Source organism: Lepidochelys kempii, chromosome 1 (assembly GCF_965140285.1).
Source record: "Lepidochelys kempii isolate rLepKem1 chromosome 1, rLepKem1.hap1, whole genome shotgun sequence".
Lineage (NCBI taxonomy): Eukaryota > Metazoa > Chordata > Testudines > Cheloniidae > Lepidochelys > Lepidochelys kempii.
Genome location: NC_136380.1, coordinates 335,550,744 through 335,573,357, shown reverse-complemented (window position 1 = coordinate 335,573,357; position 22,614 = coordinate 335,550,744). Strand labels below are relative to the sequence as shown.

Sequence of the window (22,614 nt, the reverse complement as noted above, 5' to 3'; positions counted from 1 at the left end):
GTGTAATACAGGAGGTTGGACTATTCAGGGGTAGGCAGCTGATGGCACGCGTGCCGAAGGCAGCGTGCAAGCTGATTTTCAGTGTCACTCACACTGCCTGGGTCCTAGCCACCAGTCCAGGGGGCGCTGCATTTTAATTTAATTGTAAATGAAGCTTCTTAAACATTTTAAAAACCTTATTTACTTTACATTCAACAATAGTTTAGTTATATATTAAAGACTTATAGAAAGAGACCGTCTAAAAACGTTAAAATGTATTACTGGCACGCGAAACCTTAAATTAGAGTGAATAACTGAAGACTTGGCACACCCCTTCTGAAAGCTTGCCGACCCCTAGACTATATGATCACAGTGGTCCCTTTGGGGCTTGGATTCTAAGAACCATACAAAAAAGAAACCTAAGCAGGGGAATAAGCTGTAACTGCAATTGCAACTGGCACAGTGCAATACATGGAAATGATCTGGGACTTCCATTATACTTAACTCCAGTTTTGCTGTGAGGCAAATCATCATCACCTAACCCAGGCAAAGACGCTCATTTACTTTAACGTGATCAGGATTGGGTCTTGTATCAGAATTCATCATTACCAGTTTGCAGCATATGAAACACTAATCTGTATTAAATTATTTAGTTAGCATTTAGGAGCCTTTGAAAATTCTTCTTAAGTTTCATTGAAAGTCAATGGGATTCAGGCTCCTCAGTGCCTAAGTCACTTTTGATAATGGGACCTGGGCTCCAAAGTCACTGAGGCATATTTGAAAATGTTATCCTTTATGTTACATTACAGAGTCAAAGACTTGGATTTAAAAGAAAAGAATGGTGTAACATATGTATACTTTATTCATTTAACAACACAGGAATAAAGTAAACCATATATACACCATGGTCTTGAAGAAAGCCTCACTATTTCTTTCTCATTTACAGATGCGTACCTCTATGCTGGAACAGCTTCTGATTTCCTTGGCAAAGATACAGCTTTAACACGTTCTCTAGGCCCTTCTGATGACCACCATTACATCAGAACTGACATTTCCGAACATTACTGGCTTAACGGTAGGACACTTAACATACGTTGCTGTTGACTGCATTGTCTCTGCTTTTTTGAAAGTTCAGAGGCCCATTTTATTTAAACACATGTGTGTGTGTGTATATATAACCAGCATAAATAAAGTTGCATAGTTGGTTATTTCCATCTACAGTCTTTTAAAAGTAGAACAGAGAAAGTGCTGGAGAAATGTACCAGAGGGGAAAATACTGTAATGGAAGGGATTTGAAGTACAAGACCTAAGAGTTCTTTCCGTCTCTAATCTATGAGTCTATATATAGCACAGTAGTTGGAAATAATTTCATGGCATAAGTGCTTCTAGTTTTTCAGTGTTGTTGGAATAATATTTTTTTTCACCAAACAGTTGCAATCATTTATTAAAAGCTGCTTCCTACAGCGCTCTGAAATGTCAGACTAGAAATTCCATCTATTAGGTAGGAGGTTTTCCCTCTTCCCTCCCCCACCTCGGGGGAAAAATACCCCTGTGCTACTTCAAGGAGCAGTTTAAACTCACTATGAATGCTTTAAAACTGCTTCTTAAGTAACAGACTGCTTTTTCTTGCCCATTTAAAAACATTTTTAAAGTAATAAACCCTGTAAAAAAAATGGCCATATTTATACCCAGCCATCCTCAAACCACACACCGAGTGGCACAGAAAACTTCACCCACAATCCTAATGCCTTTCAATTAGGAGATGTGAAAGTGTCCCCTTTCGGCCATCAATTATCTTTAAAAATGTGACAACACTGGCCCATGATGCAGCATGACCATGTGGCTATTATGGGTGAATTGTAAAGCCAGAGCCTCCTGACTGCAGCAGTAAATTGACTTTTCCACAGTTATCCTCTGAAAGGGATCATTGTGCCTGTTAACCCTTTAACAAGAGTATACTCTATTTTCTTTCACTCCTCTCTCTCCTCCCATGCTGATGCCTCACCTTTCTGTCCACTTCTGCCCATTCCCCTGTCCCAGTGTCTTTCCTGTGTAAAAAAGCCATATATATAACCACTAAAATATCCTTAGCGCTCCCCAGGCTGTAAAAGTGGGATCCTTCCAAACAAGTGGAGAATCTCATCTCCCTTAGGTCTTGCTGAGCTCCCTCTCTGCTGTCTCCTGCTTTCCTCCCTTGGCTGCCTCTCTACCAGTTCTGTCCCACCTCTCTTGCTGCATGCCACTCCGCCAGCTGCTACACTTCCTGAGGGAGAAGGCAGGCCTGGCAGTGAAGGCAGGCAGGGCATATTCAGTTTGCAGTCCAGAGCAGGAGAGGGTTCCTAGAAAGTGAGGCAGGCCAGCTCAGGCCAGGACTGGCTCCTTTCAGGAATTTTGATGCAGCCTGCCCCCTCACCAGCCAGCTTAGAACCCTGGACAATGACCAGTACTTATGGCATAAAAATCCTTAGGATTAGCCAGTTTCCTAAGAGGTAAAGTATTATCATAGAAAAGATTTAATGCTGTTGTGGGCTGATGAATTTAGTTGTTACCGTTCTAGCACAACCATTAGTATGCATGGCACAGGCATATTAGAAGGTTCCATTTCTTGCCCAAAAGAACTGAGACCCAGATCCCTAAAGGTGTTTAAGCACCAATTAATGGGAACTAAATGCCTCAATACCTTTGGTGTTCTGTGCCTTACAACCTAACAGTCCAATCCTGCAAACACTTACCTACACCATTAATTTTCACTTGGGCTGTTCAGTGGCATCAATAAGTTACCTCAGAGTGTGTGGTTAGGATTGGGCCCTAAACAGGCAAGGGAACAGTAACAGGGTGCAACATAAAGTGAAGAAATTGCGAGTTTTGTATGTGTTTTAGTTCTGAGGTTTTTTGTTTGGCTTTTTAGACCAGTTTTTTTTATTATTATTCTTAATTTATTTTGTTTTCACTAAGAGGTAACGTATTTGTGAGAACATTGTAAGGACAGTATGCATTATATGAATATGGCTGAGTTTTAAAAACAACTTAGTTTCCTCGCCACAGCCTAACATACTATCTCATACCATATAAATAATGAAGCCCCCACCATCTTTGTCAGGTTTTTGCTCTCTTTCCAGCCGTATTTAAGGACTACGATTACAGTATGTCTGAAACTTGACACAGACAATTCATGCATTGTTCTACATTGAAATAAATAGAAACTAGCAGTTTTTAATGTTTTAAAAAGATTCTTTTAAGGCTGAGGAAATTCTAAATACTGTGATCAATTTTTGCACTAAGTACTGTAACATAATACTCAGTGCATCACTAGTATATTAAGTAATACTAACAATCACATACCTTTTGTGCTTTCAGCAGATTTCGGTGCTAAGAAAATATTTACTTGATTCTAGGTTTAAAATCACTCCAGAACCTAAATTCACTATCCATTTACCAGGCATATGCTAGACCTCCAGGAATGGTGGTACATATTTAAGTAATTGTATAATTAGCAATAAATTACTTGCAGTGGTGACTCATATTTTACTTAGGATAAGTGAAAAATGTATGGCTTGGGGGGTTTTTTGAGTGCAGGGGGGGTTGTGCTATAATGCATGTTGGCATTTTAAGTTTTAATTTTTTAGTAAAAGGTTTCTGGAAGCAGTATTTTTCCTACCTGTGGAGGGAAAAAAACAATGCAGAAGGCAAAGATTTGTGGGACACCGTTAGGTCCTATGCAGTTCACTGCCTTCACATCCTACTCTTGACTGCATTAATAGCAGCCTTTCAGAAGAGGTGAGATGAATAAACCTTCAAACAGATTCACACCCACTGGGACTCTTACTCCTGCACAGAGTCCCACTGAAGTCCGGAACAGATTTACCATGAAACAAACCGTGCAGTGACACTGGGCCCCCAATGACACGGGCCCCCAAAATGCAGGACAAATCTAATCTGACAACTGCCCCTGAGTCCCAGCCGGCGGCACAGCAGGGCTTAGGCAGGCACGGTGGCCCCACGTCGCTCCTGGAAGCGGCCGGCTGCTGGCACGTCTCTGCATGCCCCTGGTGTGGGGAGGTGGCTCCGCACACTGCTTCTGCCCCGGGCTGCACACGGAGACCCGCTGTCCCCTTACCCCCAAGGGGTGCGCAGAGATGTGTCAGCCCCAGGGCTAAGGCAGCTTCCTGCCCTCTCTGCCTCCTTCCCTCTGTGCCGCGTTGCTCCCAGAAGCAGCCAGTGTGTCCCTGTGGCCCCTGGGGGAGGGGGTATCTCCACATGCTGCCCCCACCATGAGAGCCGACTCCACAGCTCCTGTTGGCTGGGAACTGCAGCCAATGGGAGCTGTGGGGGCAGCGCCTGAGGCAGCAGTGTGTGAGACCCTCTGCCCCTCTTCCCCCCCGCCTAGGGGCCGCTGCCACAGGGGTTTGAGTGCCGGTCGCTTTGGGAGCTGCGCCACCTGAGGTAAGCGCCGCCCCTCTTGCCTCCCACACCCCTGCCCCAGCCCAGAGCCCGCACTCTGCACCCAAACTTCCTCCCAGAGCCTGAACCCTCACCCCTCCCACACCCAACCCCCCGCCCCAGCCCAGATCCCTCACCCAGCACCCACACTCCCTCCCAGAGCCCAACCCCTCACCCCCCCACACACACCAACCTCCTGCCCCAGCCCAGAGCCCGCTCCCACACCGAAACTTCCTCCCAGAGCCCGACCCCTCACCTCCTCCCACATCCCAACCCCCTGCCCCAGTCCAGAGACCGCACCCAGCACCCACGCTCCCTCCCAGAGCCTGACCCCCTCACTCCCTCCTGCACTCAACCTCCTGCCCCAATCAAGGTATCTCATTTTATTTTCATTTACTTCTCATTACTTATAATATAGGAAGAGGATGAAGAAAAAAAGAATGAAAAACAGGGTGGGGGAAATAAGAGAAAATGTTCTTTTTCTTGGCTAACTAACGTTAACTAACTTCACTAACGTCAGTGAGCATGTAGGTCTATTCTCAGGATTGGGCCTTAGATTGAAGCTCTGTGGATCTGTCCTGCCCGAGCCAAGCAGATTCTTGACTAGATTGGCAGTGAAAAGGATTGTATGAGAATTGAAGGGTCCTATGGCAGTGTGCCTGAGCCATGCTGTCTTTGATCTGTCGACACACACATATACACCAAGCAACGGCACATTCCTCCCACTTGTCCAGGAAATTAATGCCATTGTCAGAGTTAACGTCTCCCTGGATATCATTAACCTTTGGGGGTTTGTTCCACAATGTAGGACGCATGGGAAGCATGCATCACAGAGTGGCTGCCTCTATTCTATACCCATGCCCTCTAGAGGCCCAAAGTCATAGCGATGGTGCAGCATGTCTTCCACTAGCTCATGCTGGTTCAGATCTGTACCCTTCACTTCCCTGCTTGCTGGGCCTTTCCCACTCCTTTGATTCCCTCTGCATCCGGGCTTCATGAGTCTTAATATGACTTACTCAGTTGAATAAACTTTATTGAGCCTCTTGACCAATCGTATAATACTGGATTGGAGCATTTTTAAAGTAGGTAATCAGATACAACACCAGGGATATAGACTGCATTAGTGAACTTTCTATAATTTTATTGCTGCTCCCAGAAGGCCATTGGAGCAAATTACAAAAAGTTTATGCAATACCAGGATATACTGTATCATCTTTTACCAGGCCTTGCTCTCCCTTTATCATCTCAGTGCCTTATTATTTGCTTATACACACCCCAACAAATGAAATCTTTACAATCTTTCTATTGAAATTAGTCAGATTTTTGAATGAAGATAGACAACATGATTGATAATATAAACAATGATTTAAATTGCACAATTATGCCATTTGTTTCCTTTACAAAACATACAAAAACCCATGTCACAGCTGATTATAATTAGTTTTTCTATATAGTGTGAACAGGATACTAAAGATGAGAGGAAGATCTCACTTGTGGAAAAAATAACTGTTTTTTTGTGTGTGTCATTGTCATAAATATAAAGGGAAGGGTAACCACCTTTCTGTATACAGTGCTATAATATCCCTCCTGGCCAGAGGCAAAGTCCTTTTACCTGTAAAGGGTTAAGAAGCTCAGATAACCTGGCTAGCACCTAACCCAAAATGACCAATGAGGGGACAAGATACTTTCAGATCTGGAGGTGGGGGGGAAAAGGCTTTTGTCTGTCTGTGTGCTATCTTTTCCGGGAACAAATCAAGAATGCAAGCCCTCCAACTCCTGTAAAGTTAGTAAGTAATCTAGCTAGAAATGCGTTAGGTTTTCTTTGTTTTGACTTGTGAAATTCGCTGTGCTGTAGGAATGTGTATTCCTGTTTTTGTGTCTTTTTGTAATTTAAGGTTTTGCTTAGAGGGATTCTCTGTGTTTTGAATCTGACTGCCTGTAAGATTATCTTCCATTCTGATCTTAGAGTTGTTCTCTTACCTTTTTGTTTGTTTGTTTTTTGTTCTTCTAATAAAGCTCTGATATTTAAGAATCTGTTTGGGTTTTTTGGGTCTTAAAAATCCAAGGCTGGTTTGTGCTCATCTTGTTTATTCTCAAGCCTCCCCAGGAAAGGGGCTGTAAGGTTTTGGGAGGATATTTTGGGGAAATAGGAACTCCAAGTGGTCCTTTCCCTGTTCTTTGTCTAAATCACTTGGTGGTGGCAGCATACTTTCAAGGACAAGGCAAAGTTTGTGCCTTGGGGAAGTTTTTAACCTAAGCTGGTAAAAATAAGCTTAAGGGGTCTTTCATGTGGGTCCCCACATCTGTACCCTACAGTTCAGAGTGGGGAGGGAACTCTGACAGTCATGGTCTGTTTATTCCGTTGATTTCTGTGTCTTTGTCTGTGTATGCTTACCTTTTCTAGTTTATTTGTTTGGATGCAACTTTCAACTTTAATGCTTTCAATTGTGAATTTAAGTCCTTAAGTATTGTATTACTTAAGTATTCCTGTTCCTTTATTTACTTTGTTTGAGATTGTTTTAAATCTGTCCCAAAAACTGATATGTGTGCATTTGTTTTGGGGTTCCATTTGGCAAGTAAACCAGTAAAATTGTAATAAAAAAAAATCAGAATTCAGAGTTTAGCTCTGAATGTGGATTATTTTAAAAAAAATCTGACGGTAATAAGGATGTTGTCAAGGTATTTTTCAGAATTTGCTATTTGTTTATTTGTAACTAGCTTTATATGCTGAAAGCCACCTTGGAGCTTATTAATGCATTTATTAATGGCTAGGCCTGGGATTTTCAGAAGAGCCTGAAAGGGGCTGAGTGGGAGTTGGGTGCCTAACTTCCTTAGGCTGATTTGAAAATCCTAGTCTAAATGATCTACAGCATCATTCCAATTTTACACTGACATGTAACTCCATGGAGTCACACCAGTGTGAATCTGGAGTAATACAATGGTTATTCTGGCCCATACATTTTGCTCTCTGGCATCAATTTGCATACTAAGAATTTAAACAAACATATTTAAATACAGATCAATTAACTTCTTATGGAGGCAGAAGAAAATATCATTCCCTACAAACCACCAGTTCACTCCTCACTCACCCAACATCTTCTAGTCCTCGTTTCGCCCCTCTTTATGATGTTCCTTGACGACATCCTGTGAGGGCCAGAGATACTATGCTCTGTCTGACCAGCCTGGGAAATGAATTCCAGAGTCAAGGGCCTACTCCCACTGACTTAGTCTGATCACTGGCCCACCTCTTGTTCAGTGCAAAGGAAAGTTATCTTGAGTGCTCCCAGAGGATCTCAGTCATGGTGGCAGATCACAAGAACATCTTAAAGAAATTTCCCTAAATATTTCCCCCTCTATCTGTGTATTTGAATTGTGTTGTTTGTTGTTGCTATACTAACTAAGGTGTCTGGCATTTCGTTAATTTCTGATTTGAGTGCACAAGCAAAGTGAAAATGCCAAGTTATTAAACCTTTGAAAATGAGACTGTAGAGCAGAACAGGGACATATGAACCAATTGTCTTGGCAAGACAATCTCAACACTGTTGACTTAGTAAGGCCATCCTAGCACATGTGCATAGGAAACTATTGTCTTAGTACAGCTGTTATTAATATCTGAGCTTGAGTCATGCAAACAAATCGAGGTTATATTGCTCCCTTGCATACTGCCTCTTGTAACATTTGTGGTTTCCTATATCCCTGGACTACTACTAAGTGCTGCCATTTTTAAATTAAATAACTGTGTAACATAGTGTGTGATTTTGGAAAACCTGCTTAGCAGGAAACAGGGTAACACAAGCAGCAAATCAGCTGTATCATAGGTATGGGTTTTGGATCTAAAAACCTTGGCATTAACCCTGTAAACTCACAATGGCAGCCAATTATGCCAATGCAGTGTTCTGCAGCAGAATACATCCTGAAGAATAAAAGCTACCCTATTAGATATAAATACTTTGGGGGTCAATACAGTCTTATGGCTAGACTTCCCTCAGATGTGCTTATGATGACTCGTTGATTTCACCGTGATCTGCTTCATGGACACAAACGCAGAATCTTGGTCTCAAGTAGTAGGGATTTTTTAAAATACTTTAATAATTTGTTTTTGTTTTGGGGGTTTCTTTTAGGAGCAAAATTTATTGGAACCTACCCCATCCCGGACACATACAATCCAGATGACGACAAAATCTATTTCTTTTTCCGAGAAATATCGCAAGATAGCAGTACGTCTGACAAAGCGATCCTTTCCCGAGTTGGAAGAATTTGTAAGGTGAGAAATGTACATTCTTTTTTTTCTCTCTTTTTTTTAAAAAAGTAAACTTTAATTTGTTTCTTTAAGAAATCTCAGTTTTGTCCAGGAAGGAAATAACCTCACGCATATAACCGTCTGAGTAATGTGCAATAACATGGATTACTAATGATGTCTAAAATTCACTTGCCTTAACTGCAAAATAGGCTTGATACTTAGTAAGTCATCATATTTTTGGAAACATAATATTTTCATAATCGATAATGATGCATCTAAATAGCAATTGATTAATCTTAAGCTCCTTTGTGGTGAGAACCTTTGTTTTGCTGTCTCGGTTAAGGCTAAATCCTAAGCATCTGTGCAAAGTCAGAGTACATGGGCCTTTTTTATGGGGTGTGCACTGGCTTAAGGGGAAAATAGAATCTTCGCTGAGGTGGGGAGCATCAGTGTATCGCCCCCACAAGTATTACTAACAGTGTCTTTTTTGTTCTGTGTTTGCACCATGCCTGGCTTATGATTAGGGCCCCTAGATGCTACAATCATAGACATAATAAATAATAGTAATAACGACCTGTACGCTACTTTAGCTGATGTGTTCTCTGTAGCCTTTCCTTTTCTCAGCCGTTACTGTAATCCATAACCCTGTAGCGATAGATGTTGTTACTGCTGATGCTCTGTGTTCCAAATGCAGTATTTTTGTGATCAGGTCCATGGATTTATGAAACTTTGGTAATGATTAGAAAAGCTGGGCTTTTTGAAAAAAGTATGGACCAGGTCATTAGAAATTGTGGTTTTGATTACGTTTCCATGCAGTGGCCAAAGTCAAGTTGGAAACGTGAGGAACTCCAATGTCACACCGGAACGGTTTAGTTTCTTTATCATGTTTTAGAATAGTCTCGATGTCCGTATGTTATTACACTTTAAAAACATTATGCTTTGATTATGAAATGGCCCAAGTTTCAGCAAAAACCCTGTATGTAGTAATCTCAGAGGTAAATGTACTGCATTTCTATGGTACAATTGTACAGCTTTCTTCATTTGCTGGTATTCTGTAGCGTGTTGTCTGATGCATTAGTTAGCACTACTAACAGTGGGCATTAGGTTCCTAAGAAGGACCCTTGAGGAAAAAAACAATTAACTGCAAGACTTCTTGATTCAGAAAGAGAAATTAATAGGAAAAAATGAACTAGAAAGACATGCAGGCACAAGAGAACAAAGAACTGGACACACGTGTGCGGATGCCTACCCAGAATTGTTCTTCTATCCACGAAGAGTCACAACTGAGACTTCAGTGACCACTGGGTCTACAAATTTTCAGTCCTGGGTCGACAAATGTTTGCAACAAACTGAGCGACCAGTTCACTGTAGCAGTTCGTGTTTAGCCAAACAAGAGAACGGGCAAGCTTCGGTTGGGTTTTTCACAGCAGTATGATTAATGAAATACTGACAAGGCAAACAAATATAATTTACTACTAGATGTGGCTTTTGCTGATTATGAAAGTACTTAATGCATTAGGGGGAAAATGGTTAGGTGGAATCTGGAAAGCCAAGGCACAGAGAGATTATATTAAACTAAGATGCATTAATAGTAGACCTCCAGCTTCTACTGAGAAAAAGGACAGATAAGATATCTTAATAAAAGCAAATGTATTGTAAAGAGACCCTAATGACAGTCCTAATTGAGTCTCAAATGAGACCAAGTTTCTAGGGTAGTGGTGTTGTAGGAAATGTCTTGAGCTTTGTTTTCATTTTGCCAATCAAATGAACATTATAGGAGAACTTCGAAATAGAACTTCCATTTTATTATATACATATGTAACTCCCAACACTGGGAGCGATGAACACGTGTAGTAATGTGTACATACACCAAAATACAGATGGTTGCTAGACTTACGGGACCAGATATTCCAAAATGCTCAGCAGCCACAGTTGGTATCCAGTTCTCAAAACAGCTCAGCCTCCAGCAGCTCCTGTTAAACACACTGAGTGGGAGCTAACAGGTGAGGAGCATTTTGAAAAATCTGGCTGCTTCATTTAAGGACCTAAATAGGAAGTGCTGGGTGCAGAACTCTCTTGAAAAATCTGATTTGCACTGTTTGTGCATGTGTCTTGATTATGCTTATTGTAGTATAAATGTAGTACAAATGGGTAAAGCATAAATTCCTGACATCTGGTTCAATTGTGTTTTCTCTGACCTGCAGTGCCAAATCTGGTCAGCTTAATTCTCTATGCCTGCAGGCATAGGTGTCCATATCTATAGTTAAAACCAACCATGAGTAATTTAGTGTGGTTGAAAGTTCTACTTGTCCTGCAGCATTACTTGATAATAAGCTTCAACTAATCTAGACAATTTTCCTTAAATTCGAGCTTGTGTCTTCCTTCCACCATGTCCACAGCAACACAACATACTGCTATGTGTCAGGAGATCAGGAACTATTTAAATGATCTGCTTGGTGCGTGTAATTCCAATTCCTTTGACTGGAGCTTCACCACTCTGCCTCACTGTTCTCTAAGGCTCTTCCTACACTTTGGTGTTAGAGGTACATGCTGAAATTAGAATAGGCAGTAAAAACACAAAAAGACTTGTGTGTTTAATATAACAGGTTAGTCAGTAGAGCCTACTCTTTAACTAGTATTAATTGGTTGAACAATATAGTCTCACACTGATCCTCTCCCTTAGGGAAGTCTTCTCTGGAGAGCATTCCCCTTTCCCAGCTATTTCTAGACCTAAAAGATTACAATATCTCACTTAAAGTTCTTTGCCCAGAGTCAAACAGTTGTCGCTTGCCCTGTTCAGAAAACTGTTCTTATATTTACTATCTTAAAGCATGCTTTGCTAATAACACAGCCACCAAAGCATTAAAAAGTGCTCATTTAGGTTTACGTCACTTGCCTTCTGTATATCACCAGGGGATATAATTATAAACTGGGAGGAAGTGCTTTCAACAGTCACTTGCAGACTAAAATGTATAATTTATCACGACAAATGGCATTTCCTATTTTTGGTTTTAAGGAAAAAAAAGGTATCGTCAGCTTATCTGCAGTACCTGGAATTTCTTGTTCTGATTAGGGAAAACAGAATGTTCCCACTAATATCAAGTGTAACGTGGTTAATTGTTTGCTTTCGTTCAAGGTAGGATTATTTGCAAAAAGCAAAAATCAGGCTTAAAGATTAATCCTATCTGGATTTTTATGTATTTTTTTAAAATATAGAAAATGTATTACACTTTGTAGGAACTTTTTCCCATTGATGTCACAAGACCATATCCTCAGCCAGTGTAAATTATTATAGTTTCATTGACCTCAAATCAATTTGCACCATTTATACCAGCTGACGGTATGGCCCATATATTAGACATTCAGGATCAGATTTTGAAAACTAGTGCTGTTTCTGAAAACTGTCACCTTTGCACCCAAATGATAAACCTTAGTTACACAAGCACACAAAGTCTTTGCATGTATATCCATTGCAAATTGACGACAAACAGATTTCGTTCATGGAAATGTCATCATTTGTATGCAAAGCTGCACATACAGAAACACATTGAACCATATAGAAATTTGCCAAAATCACCTTAGAAAAATAAGTCCAAACTTACAACAGTCCACTAGGAAGGTAACAATTTCTTTTGAGATAGTTTTTTATTAGTTTCAGTACATTTTCACAAAGTTACATGCCAGCTTCAGTATACTGTAATGTACTGGACGTTGTCCAAGATCATTAAGGCTCAGTGTTAAGTAAAAAAGTCATGATGTCATTCCTTGAAATCTATCATATGGTACATAAGGAACTAGCTGAAGCAATCTCAGAAATGGTTAGCAATTATCTTTGAGAACTCCTGGAGGATGGGTGAGGTCCCAGAAGAGTGGGGAAGGACAAGCATAGTACCTATCTTTAAAAAGGGGAACAAAGAGGACCCAGGGAATTAGAGACTGGTCAGCCTAACTTCAGTACCTGGAAAGATACTGGAACAAATTATTACATAATCAATTTTTAAACACCGAAGGATAATAGGATCATAAGGAATAGACAGCATGGATTTCTCAAGAAAAAAATCATGCCAAACCAATCTAATTTCCTTCTTTGATAGAGTCACTGGCCTAGTGGATGGGGGGAAAGCAGTAGATGTGATATATCTTGATTTTAGTAAGACTTCTGACACTGTCCCACATGACATTCTCATAAGTAAACTAGGGAAATGTGGTCTAAATTAAATTATTATAAGATGAATGTGACCAAAAGCACCCCTGTATTCATACCATACACAGCATTGTAGTAATCTTTATACAAAATATGCCTTGTAAGGTATCATTTGAACATGAATAACTTGCTGGTCAATTGTATCGTGGTGAAATGTATGTAGCAGCATTATATGTAAATATGTGAATTCCCCCGTATGATTTTATTAGCACAGGTTCAAAACCAGACAGTCCTGCCTCAGCAAAAGTTGTTAAACAGGCCTATCCTAAACAAAGGAATGTGTGTTTACGTCAATTTACATATACATAATAAACAGGGTCCTCAAAACAGCAGTGGGAGGAGATGATAGGAAACAGAACCATTTGCATGTTAACAAACACAGGTGGGGGAAGAAAGAGTATGGAGCCTCCTTCACCACCGGACACCATGTTGCCTTCTTCACTGTTTGGATAGACTTTGCTTTGAAGGGCAATCTTCAGAAGAATCCACTTCAAAGGTTCACTGGACTACAAAAGAAAACTCTAATTTATCTCTTTTCACCTAAGAAGACGATGGCACCAGCACCTCAGGGAGAGCTTCTGACCAAGAAAAGGGTCAGTCTCCATTTTAAACAAAGCCTTGCATCAAAATACGCTCAATTTAAGTTTTAGACTTCTAGATGTGTGTTTTCACTTTTATTTGCTAAGTAACCATTTCTAATTGTTATGTCTTATCTTTGAATTCATTTAACATCCGATCTTCTTTTGTTAATAAACTTGCTTTATTTTTAATCTAAACCAATCCCGTGCTGAACGGTTTAGTAATTCCAGTTGATTCATGATTACTTTCCTCCCAAAGCCTATACACCTGTTGTAATCTCTGTCATTTCACCTGAGCCTATTGATCTTTCTTTTCTGGTATGAATGGCAACCATCCAGCAGATTCCTTACTGTACAGTTAGATTTTCCAGTTTGGGACACATCCAAAAATATTTCAGAAGAAACTATGGGTGTGATGTGAAAATATTTTCTAAAATGAGAGTCGAGTTTTCCATGGCGAACCTAATAGTTCTGCACATTTGTTGTGAGTAAATTACAGCTCTAAAAGAAGTAACAGCCAATCTGTGAGAGGTACAGGAACTCAAAGCTAAAATAGTGTTGTCTCCCACACATAGTTCCGTCAGAGGCCATTTCCATAGGTGATGTGACCTGCTCAAACTGAGTTCCTTTCACTTTCCCTCCTGTAGTTTTCTCTCTGGATAAAAACATCCTTACCTGTTGTCTTAATACCTAGAAATGAATTGGTATGCAGAATTCCATCTTTATCCATCAAGTCTAATTTAACAATAACCCTTAAACAATAAGTTCATAAAATTCGCCCCAATCCTGCAATGATTCTACAAGGGTGGACCCCCATTTTTGTGCTCATTGAGTGATTGAGGCTGTACTATATAATTTTAGACAGTAAAACCTACTACTTAACCTCCCCTGTGCCTTTTATAAGAAACAGCATCGCTCAGGGCCAGATAGTGGAGCCAGTGTGGTTCCTTGGATTGGGCTTTGGACTGGCAGGTAGGAGGCCTAAGTTCATTTCTGGCTCTGTTGTTAACCTTCTATGTGACTTTGGACAGATCACTTCACCTCTGTGCTTGCATTTCCCCTCCCGCCGTTGTCTGTGTTGTCTGGTTACCTTGTAAATTCTTCAGAGCAGAGCCTCTGTCTCCCTGTGTGTTTGTACAGCACCTAGTACAATGGGGCCACTCAAACAATAATTAGCAGAGGGGGAGGAGAGTTCAAGGAGTCCCCTCCCTCCACTTTAGACATTGGCACAGCTGCCTGGAAAGCCTTCCTTGCACCCCCAGGTCAGTGATCAGACACCCCAGTAGGGGAGGGTAGGGTGTGCTGGAAGGAGTGTGACAAAGTGGAATTTTTTGTAATATTTTTAATGGATCTGCAGCTTCCCTTATACTTTGCATGGCTACCTAGTGGTGGTGGTTGGGGTGGGGGGGAGGAATTAAGTTTGCTCTCAGGGCAGGCTAAGAGACATGGGTGTGTGTCACCTTCCTGTCCAGGTAGAATTAATAGAGTCATTACGGGACTGGCTGAAACTGATCCAGATCAACAAGGGATCCAGAGAGACCATGCAAGCTCCAGTGACTCATGGATCAGCACTCTCAGCTGGGAAGCAGAGCGGCGGGAGAACAAAGGGCTGGAAGGTTTGAGGTGGGGGATAAGTGTTGGCTTCTGGAGGAAGCTGGAAGTTCTCTCACCTGGGAACTGACTAAGGAGGTGAGACTCAGAGAGAGAGAAACACAGAGCCTGAAAGTGGAGTTCACTGCGGCTTGGCTGGGGCTCTGGGCTGACCAGAATGTTCTATGTGTTAGCCTTCATTTCTTTGTGCTAACCTAAGGGCTTCCTATGCTGTGTTCCAGTTGACTAATAAACCCAATTGTTTTGAAAACATTGCTGAAGTGTCACTGTAAATGCTTGGTGAGGTGCATTAATCCCTGAAGAATGGACAAGTCCCTACCAGGGGTCTGTCTCTGCTGGACTCACTGAACAAAGCTCATGGTGTGAAGCAGGAAGTGCTGAAGCCCCACAGGTGCAGTCCCAGGAGGCCGTGGCCTAACTTGAAGAAAGAGTGAGACCCCTTAGGGTCTGACATATCGAGGGGGTTCCTCCAAGCGACTGTTCCGAAGCTGGGAGAGTAGCACCAATCCTGTGGGTCGATGGCAGGGAGTATAGTGAATTCTTTGCCCCATAATATTGAATACAAGTGCTCTTTAATAGTAGTAGTATGATAATGTTTTGCAGTCCCAGCCAACATTGAGGCCCATTGTGCTAACCCCTGTGAAAATACATAATGAGAAACAAACACTGCTCCAAGACAGAATTATCCCCAGGGGAGACTGAGGCAGAGAGAGAGAGAGAGAGAGAGATTTGCCCAAAGTCACACAGGAAACCATGAACTGGCCCAGGACTCGCGAGGCCTAACCCAGTGTCTAAACCACATGACCATCCTTCCTGTTATTTATACTTGTGTATATTTTTATTCTCTCTCTCTCTTTCTCTCTCTCTCTCTCCCACCCTTCCTGTGTTGCTTATCTTCTTAGGGCCTGATGGATGTAGAGCCAACTGAAATCATGGGAGTCTTCCCATGGACTTCAGTGTGCTTTGACACAGACCCTAAAGATAAAAAGCTCTTGGAGGAAGGGACTGTGTCTTCCTGTGTGTGGCCAGTACCTAACATAGCTGGATACTGCCGGAATAAAAATATTAGACAGTAATACTTAAAGAGTCACAAAGGAATTGTGTATTTGGAGGCGTAAATTCATTGACATTAGAATGTTGGCAATTTCTCAATAGAATTTCATTGGTCTGCTGGAAACTTTTCCATAGTGCTGCTCTCTGTTGCTTAGGATTTTATTTGTTTTTGGTGGATCTATCACATAGCTAGAGCTTCAGGGTCTTTCGCGGTTCCAGCTCTTTTCATTTTGTTTGCTGGTATTTCCTTTTGTTCCTGCTAGGAATTCACTTTGGATGGTCCTTTTGCATCTTGCTGCAGGCACTAATTAATAGCCGCCTCCTTTGAATTCCATTCATTGTCTGATTTGATTTATACAGTTGTTCAGGATAATTACTGTCTTTAAAGTTTTATGTATTACATTTTCTGATGTCTTCAGTGTTTACTGGTTTTAAAAAAATTACTTTTTCTGTTCTTACATTCAGTGTTACTTACAACCCAAATGAGAGATTAAGAATCAGTTAGGTTCAGGTGTTCTTTTGCTGTACTGCCATCTGTTTTCCTGTCTAGTGCATTCCAAGGCACACAGTTGTGAATTTTGATTCAGCTACATTAATGTCATCTACATATTTCCTAAAGTGACTGAAGAAAATGTATCATTTAATTTTATTTTCAATCCATACACTCCGAGATTAATAGTGGTGTGATAGATTTTACTTGCAAAAAGGTTAATGCTCAAATAACTTTTACCTATAACCACATGGTTTAGGAAACATATATTTTGTTCTGGTAAAATTGCAGATCAGAAAGACTCCTCTTTCTTTTTAATGAGAAAGAGACATATTAATTTTGTAGATAGAAAGCAAGGGCTTGAAATGCATCTACATTTACATTTTCATGTTGACATGAATGAGGAAGATTAGTTGCAGTTTCTAATATGAACCAGGTGCCAAAAGTTCTTAATTGTGTAAATTATTATTAAAATTTTTGAGCCTGAGCCATCTCCCTTTTAAAGTCAGTGGGAGTCTTTCTATTCACTTTAATAAGAGCTGAATGAGACCTTCAGTTTGTTGAGAGATAATTTGCACAGCAGTAGAGCTATTCACATAAAATCTGCAGGATTCAGCCTTAATCTCTCATACAGATTTTATATTCTGGCTTTTGAAGAGAACGCCTTCTTGATTTGACAAGGGCATTATATTTCCTAGTACAACTGTATTAATTTCAGTGTTTCCTCAAATATTTGAATAGTGACTAGAGATGGGTAGAAATTGGAATTTCCATTCCACAGAAAATTCTAATGTTTCAAAATTTGGTTTTGTTCTAAATCATAACAAAAATTTGAAATTTCCCATGGAAGAAACATTTTAAAAAAAATCAATTTACCATTGAAACATTTAATTTAGATAATGTTGAAACATTTATTATGGATAGGGTAAAAGCATCACTTTGATAATATCAAAACTGTATAATTATAATGCATATTAAAATTTATATTTTAAAAGTCAAAATGAAATTAATCGAAACAAGAGTCAAAATGAAGCATTTCAACATTATCCAAACAAAAAGTGAAGGTTGAAAGAGTTAGCTTTGACTTTGTTTTGTTGAAAATTTTGTTGAAATTCACACATTCCAGCAAAACTTCTTGATTTCAATGTGACTACATTTTAATGGCAGAAAATCATTCCATCGGTTTTTTTTTACCATCTCTAATATTTACAGTATCTCTTTAATGTACTGTACCAAGTCAAAGCAAGTCAAATTGAGACTGGAAATAAGGCATATATTTTTAATACTGAAGGTAATTAACCATTCGAGCAACTTACCAAAGGTTGTGGAGGATTCTCCATCACTGGCAATTTTTAAATTCAGATTGGATGGTTTTTTTCTAAAGGATATGCTCTATTTGGGGGAAGTTCTCTGGCCTAGTATGGAACGCAGGAAGTCATCCTGGATGATCACACTGGTCCTTTCTGGCCTTAGAATATATTAATTTAACTTTTTAGATTCTTAATGAATAAGCTTCCCTGGTCACTAGTTAATTTATGTGTGCTGTCTTTTTTTAAGTCTTACTATAACAGACTGACAACTCCAGGTAAATTATCTGCTTTCCAGCTGGCAGTGTATCTACAGCTGCCTCTCACTCCCAAATACACATGAGTAGCAGAGTTTACAGGCACTTCTTTATACTATAGAAGAAGGCATTTGAGGCGGAAGCATTGGTATCTGTTACAACTTGTGAGATTACAAAACAGTAAGTGCTAATTAAATCTTTATTTATATAGAGAAAAAATATGCGGTTTTAAGTGCCTTCTTCTGTAATGAAACAAAGTTTATTGTAAACACTACTAAGCCAGTGTGCTCAGGAGCTATAGACAGTGATACTTAGAGATAAGATTTCAGATACCTTTGGGCTGTTCATGTGGCGTGACTAGTCTGGCCATAATTCTATATTGAAAAACTAGAGTATTCTTCCTGCCCGTCCTCCTCTCAACACATACACTTAAATTCATCCTGCGCCATCCTCTCTTGCCATTGTCTCATCTCGTTGCAGTATCTGTTCTTCTGCACCCCACTCTACTGATTTCTCTTGGTGAAAGCCCCTTTATTTTGCCCCCCCAAACAGAGGCGAGGTATGGGGAGGTTGTCACGCAGGCTCACGTGCCACTTCCCACCCCCCATTTGTGTGAACACAGAGCAGGGTTTGCTCAGCCTTCTCAGGAGGGGGGCTCTGTCCTTCCCACACTGCGCCTCCCCCCACACACATTTCAGCTCGCGGGGAGTGGGACGGAGCAGCCTTTCCCCTGCACTCTGGGTTGCTGCCTCAGCAGCTGGATGTCACCTCCTGGATTCTAGTGCCCACCTGTACCCTCTACAGCAGTGAGTGCCCATGGAGGGCATGGCAAGGGGGTGGGTGGGGTGGGGCTGGGGGAGAGGGGTACGGCATGGGGGGTGGGAAGAGACAGTGGCATTGGGCAAGGGGAAGAGAAGGGGTTGGAGGATGGGGCAGGGACAGTGGGGAGAGAAAGGGGATGGGATGGGGCAGGGGACAGTGGGGAGACAAAGGGGGATGGGATGGGGTGGAGACAGTGGGGAAAGGAAGGTGAAGGGTAGGGGGAAGAGAAGGGGATAAAGGAATGGGCAGGGGGAAGCAAGAACCCAGCGTATGGCATCCCCTCAGCAGCAGCAGCAGTAGCCCCAGCTGGGAGGCGGTTTCAGCAGCACCAAAGCAGCGACATCACAAAAGCTGCCGGTGCCAGAGTGGCCGCCAACAGCAGCTGGGACTCCCCCATTAAGCCAGCCCAACCCCTAAGTACCGGCTGCCCCGGTACCACTCCAGGCTGGGGAAGAGAGCCAGTGAGACGGGGAACCGGCTTCACTGTGCATGTATGTGTGCGTACATGTGCACATTCACACGCTTTGTCCCCCCACCCCCAAAAATAGCAGTCAAACTACACCTATGGTGGAACTGTGCTGGTTTACAGCAGCTGAGGATCTGGCTGAGGATCTCTCCATTTCAAGTTATTTCTTGTTATTCTCCTACCTGCATAGTCTCCTCCTCTCCTAGGCTTCACCACCCCACCTCCACCCCCGTACTTTGAATTTCCCTTTCTTAATTTTCTCTCTCTTTTCCCGTCCCTTCTCTTTCACCCTCTTTCCAATCTACTGCTCACCTCGCCTCTGAAGGTTTCATTATATTAATTTAGTGGGATCTGCTACCCATTGAGGTTGCATCTGAGCACCTGACAGTGATTAAGTGCAGTGAGATATTAAATCAAACCATCCACGAAAGACAAACAAAATAAAATAGCTCCCCTTCCATGTGTCACTGAAGCATCAAGCAGATGTTTGGCCAAGATGTGCTATAGACAGGACTCTATAGGCCTGTAAAGATGCTTTGATGGACTGGGGATCATATACCAAAAGCTCCATACCTTCGGCCCTCACTCAGGAGGATCTAGGGACTGTCAGCAAATGTGCCTCAGATGTTGTAGGGATTGAATAGGAAGAGAGGTATGTTCTAACGTAACACATTCCTAGATTAGGCCCAGGTCAGAACCAATACAGTGAATTGAAATGGGACGTTTATGTGGTTCACAGGGCACTATTGTGCTGATGTCAGTGCGCTCCCATCAGCAGATAGATAAGCATGTTCTGTTGTAGCTGAAATTTCTAAGCAAATTGCGAGGGCTGAGGTAGTTAGAAGTGGTGTGGCGAAGTCTGCATCCAGGAGGAAAGGTCGTGCTTACACAGCTAAGCGCAGATATCGAAAGCAGTAGTAGCTACTGTGTTACCTGAGAATCCAAGAGCTGGGAGGTGTCCAAAATTAGAAAAGCAAAGAACCTGCATCATTCAGATATGAGAGAAAAGAGATGTAGAGCTGAGTGTTCACTAGATACCGATGTTTTCAAAAACAACCATTCCCCTGTGTCTCTCCTGTGCCTTGCCCTTTTTGTGTCTCACTGTCTCTTCCACCCAGGCGTGCCTGGAAGGGTAGGAGCTGCTGCTGGAGGGCAGAGGATGTTATGGGTGGAACGGCTTTTCCATATGTAATTTCTGTACCCGACATGTTCACCCTGTGGTTACTTTGTAGAGCACTTGATGATAGTCCAGGTGGAGCCGGCAGGTCACAAGATGCTGACCTTCCTCCTTGTGTCAATCGGTGAAATAAAATATTACTGGCAATGAGTAGCACAGGTTCAGCTGCTTGCTGAGTCACTGATCAAAGTACTTAAGCATGTGCTTCACCTTAGGAAATGAATTGGGCTACTACTGTGTTTACCATTAAGTTGGTGTTTCAGAGCTTTGCTTGATCGGACTTAAGGATTGGGAGCCACGTTTCCGGTCTGTAGTTGCAACGGAATGTCTCTAGATTCTTCTCTCAGGCGTTCCCCTGCTTCCCCAACATCACTCCAAATATCAGACAGACATTTAGAAACTCCTTGTGGTCTTTTGAAAACGTGCAGCATCAACTAGTGAGCTAATAAGGGTACTCTGGTGGAAAAGATAGATGTAATTTAGCTGAACAGAATTGCCAGATGCATGAAAAGCTCAGAGCTATTTACTGTTTACGTATGTTTCATTGCTTATGCCAGAATGCTCAGCTGTTGCACCTCCAAACACAACACACATGTACAGAGCATACTTTACTAGTCACGTAAGGCTGCTAATTTTGACACCTGTATAATAAATCTGTTGGCTAGATGCAAACCTGCAGGCTGTGAAGGATTTTAGAAAAATAAGCAGAGAGGTGACAGTTCTTGTAAGAATTTTGATTCAAAAGGTAATAATTACAAAAAAAAAATTAGAAACTGAGCTAAAAATATTTAAAAGGAACAAATACTGGGGAAAAAAGAGAAGTCAACAGTTCGTCAGCTGAGAGTGCATTACCAGAGAAAAGCAACTCCTTGCAAAGTGAACTTTGACATTTAAGACCACGCTCCTGGATGTCTGTAATAGTTATCATTCAGTCACTAAGTGCTTACAGTCGACTCCTTAAAAATTTAAAACTTCATTCCAGACTCAACTCCTTTTTTTCATTTTTTGACAGCTGATGAGTATATTTTGTTAAGCATATTAATATTTCAGAAACAGGTTTTTTTTCCATGGTATCCCATTTGTTTTATACTTGATACTTTAGAAAATCCCCAAACCTTTGAGCATTGATTGTTAGGGCTATAAGGGTAGCTCAGAGGAAATGGTCTAGAATGGAATTTAGCAGAATACTTCACCAAGAACGTAGGTTATAGTAATTTGACCAAATTTTGCCCTCCCACAAACCTCCCTGTGAACTGTGTACACATAACTAATAGCATATGTATATTTGTAGAACAATTGGTAGGTACAGTAATTTGTCTTTGGGACCTCCGCCCCAGATGATCTGCACCATTATTCTGTATGTAAAAAAATTCCTAGAGAACCATTAATTCCAGAATGACTCTCTCTTGACAAGAAGAGACCACATGCTGGGAGAGGTGTGGCTTTGGGCATTTCAGCTGTGGAGTTGTTCAAAGAAACTTTGCAAACAGATTTTTGTATAATGGGGAAAAATGTATTTTTTTTAAAAATGACTAGTTTGACCAAATAAACTGTAAAAAAAAAAAAAAAAAAGAAAGAAAGAAAAAAGAAAAGGGGGGGGGGGTTCTGAAGGGTTTTGTTTTATTTTGTTTTAGCTTATTTGTTCAAACTAGGCTTTTTTCTGCACAAGGAGTAAAAGAATACAATCACAATTGGGATACTAATAAACCATTTAAATTTCAGCGCCAAAGTTCAAAGTCCCAAGGCTATGAGCAACTAAAAATCAGGTTACAAAGAAAACCACTCTGCAGCCTTAAATACAGCAAGTCTTCCTGCACCTGAAATCTTAAGCATTTCTTGTGAGATATCTGTTTGTGTTAAACATTTCCCATTAATCCATCTTCTACTTTAAATATAGAAAGGGCAGACTAGAAATACACCCTGTAAAAAAACACTGCTCAGAATGGGATCAGCAGATATTTTAGATACTTACGTAAAATTGCCTTATTTA

At 41.1% G+C, this 22,614-nt stretch overlaps 1 protein-coding gene across 17 annotated transcripts in view; it reads left to right on the top strand.

Annotated features, from left to right (window-relative positions):
• Window positions 1-22,614, top strand: part of SEMA3D (semaphorin 3D) — a 196,200-nt gene that overhangs the window by 123,212 nt on the left and 50,374 nt on the right. For all 17 annotated transcript variants that reach the window (XM_073328657.2, XM_073328648.2, XM_073328649.2 and 14 more), the window contains 2 exons: window positions 926-1,054; window positions 8,541-8,683. In XM_073328657.2, the coding sequence (XP_073184758.2) occupies window positions 926-1,054; window positions 8,541-8,683 (272 nt within the window). The remainder of the gene's footprint in view (window positions 1-925; window positions 1,055-8,540; window positions 8,684-22,614) is intronic.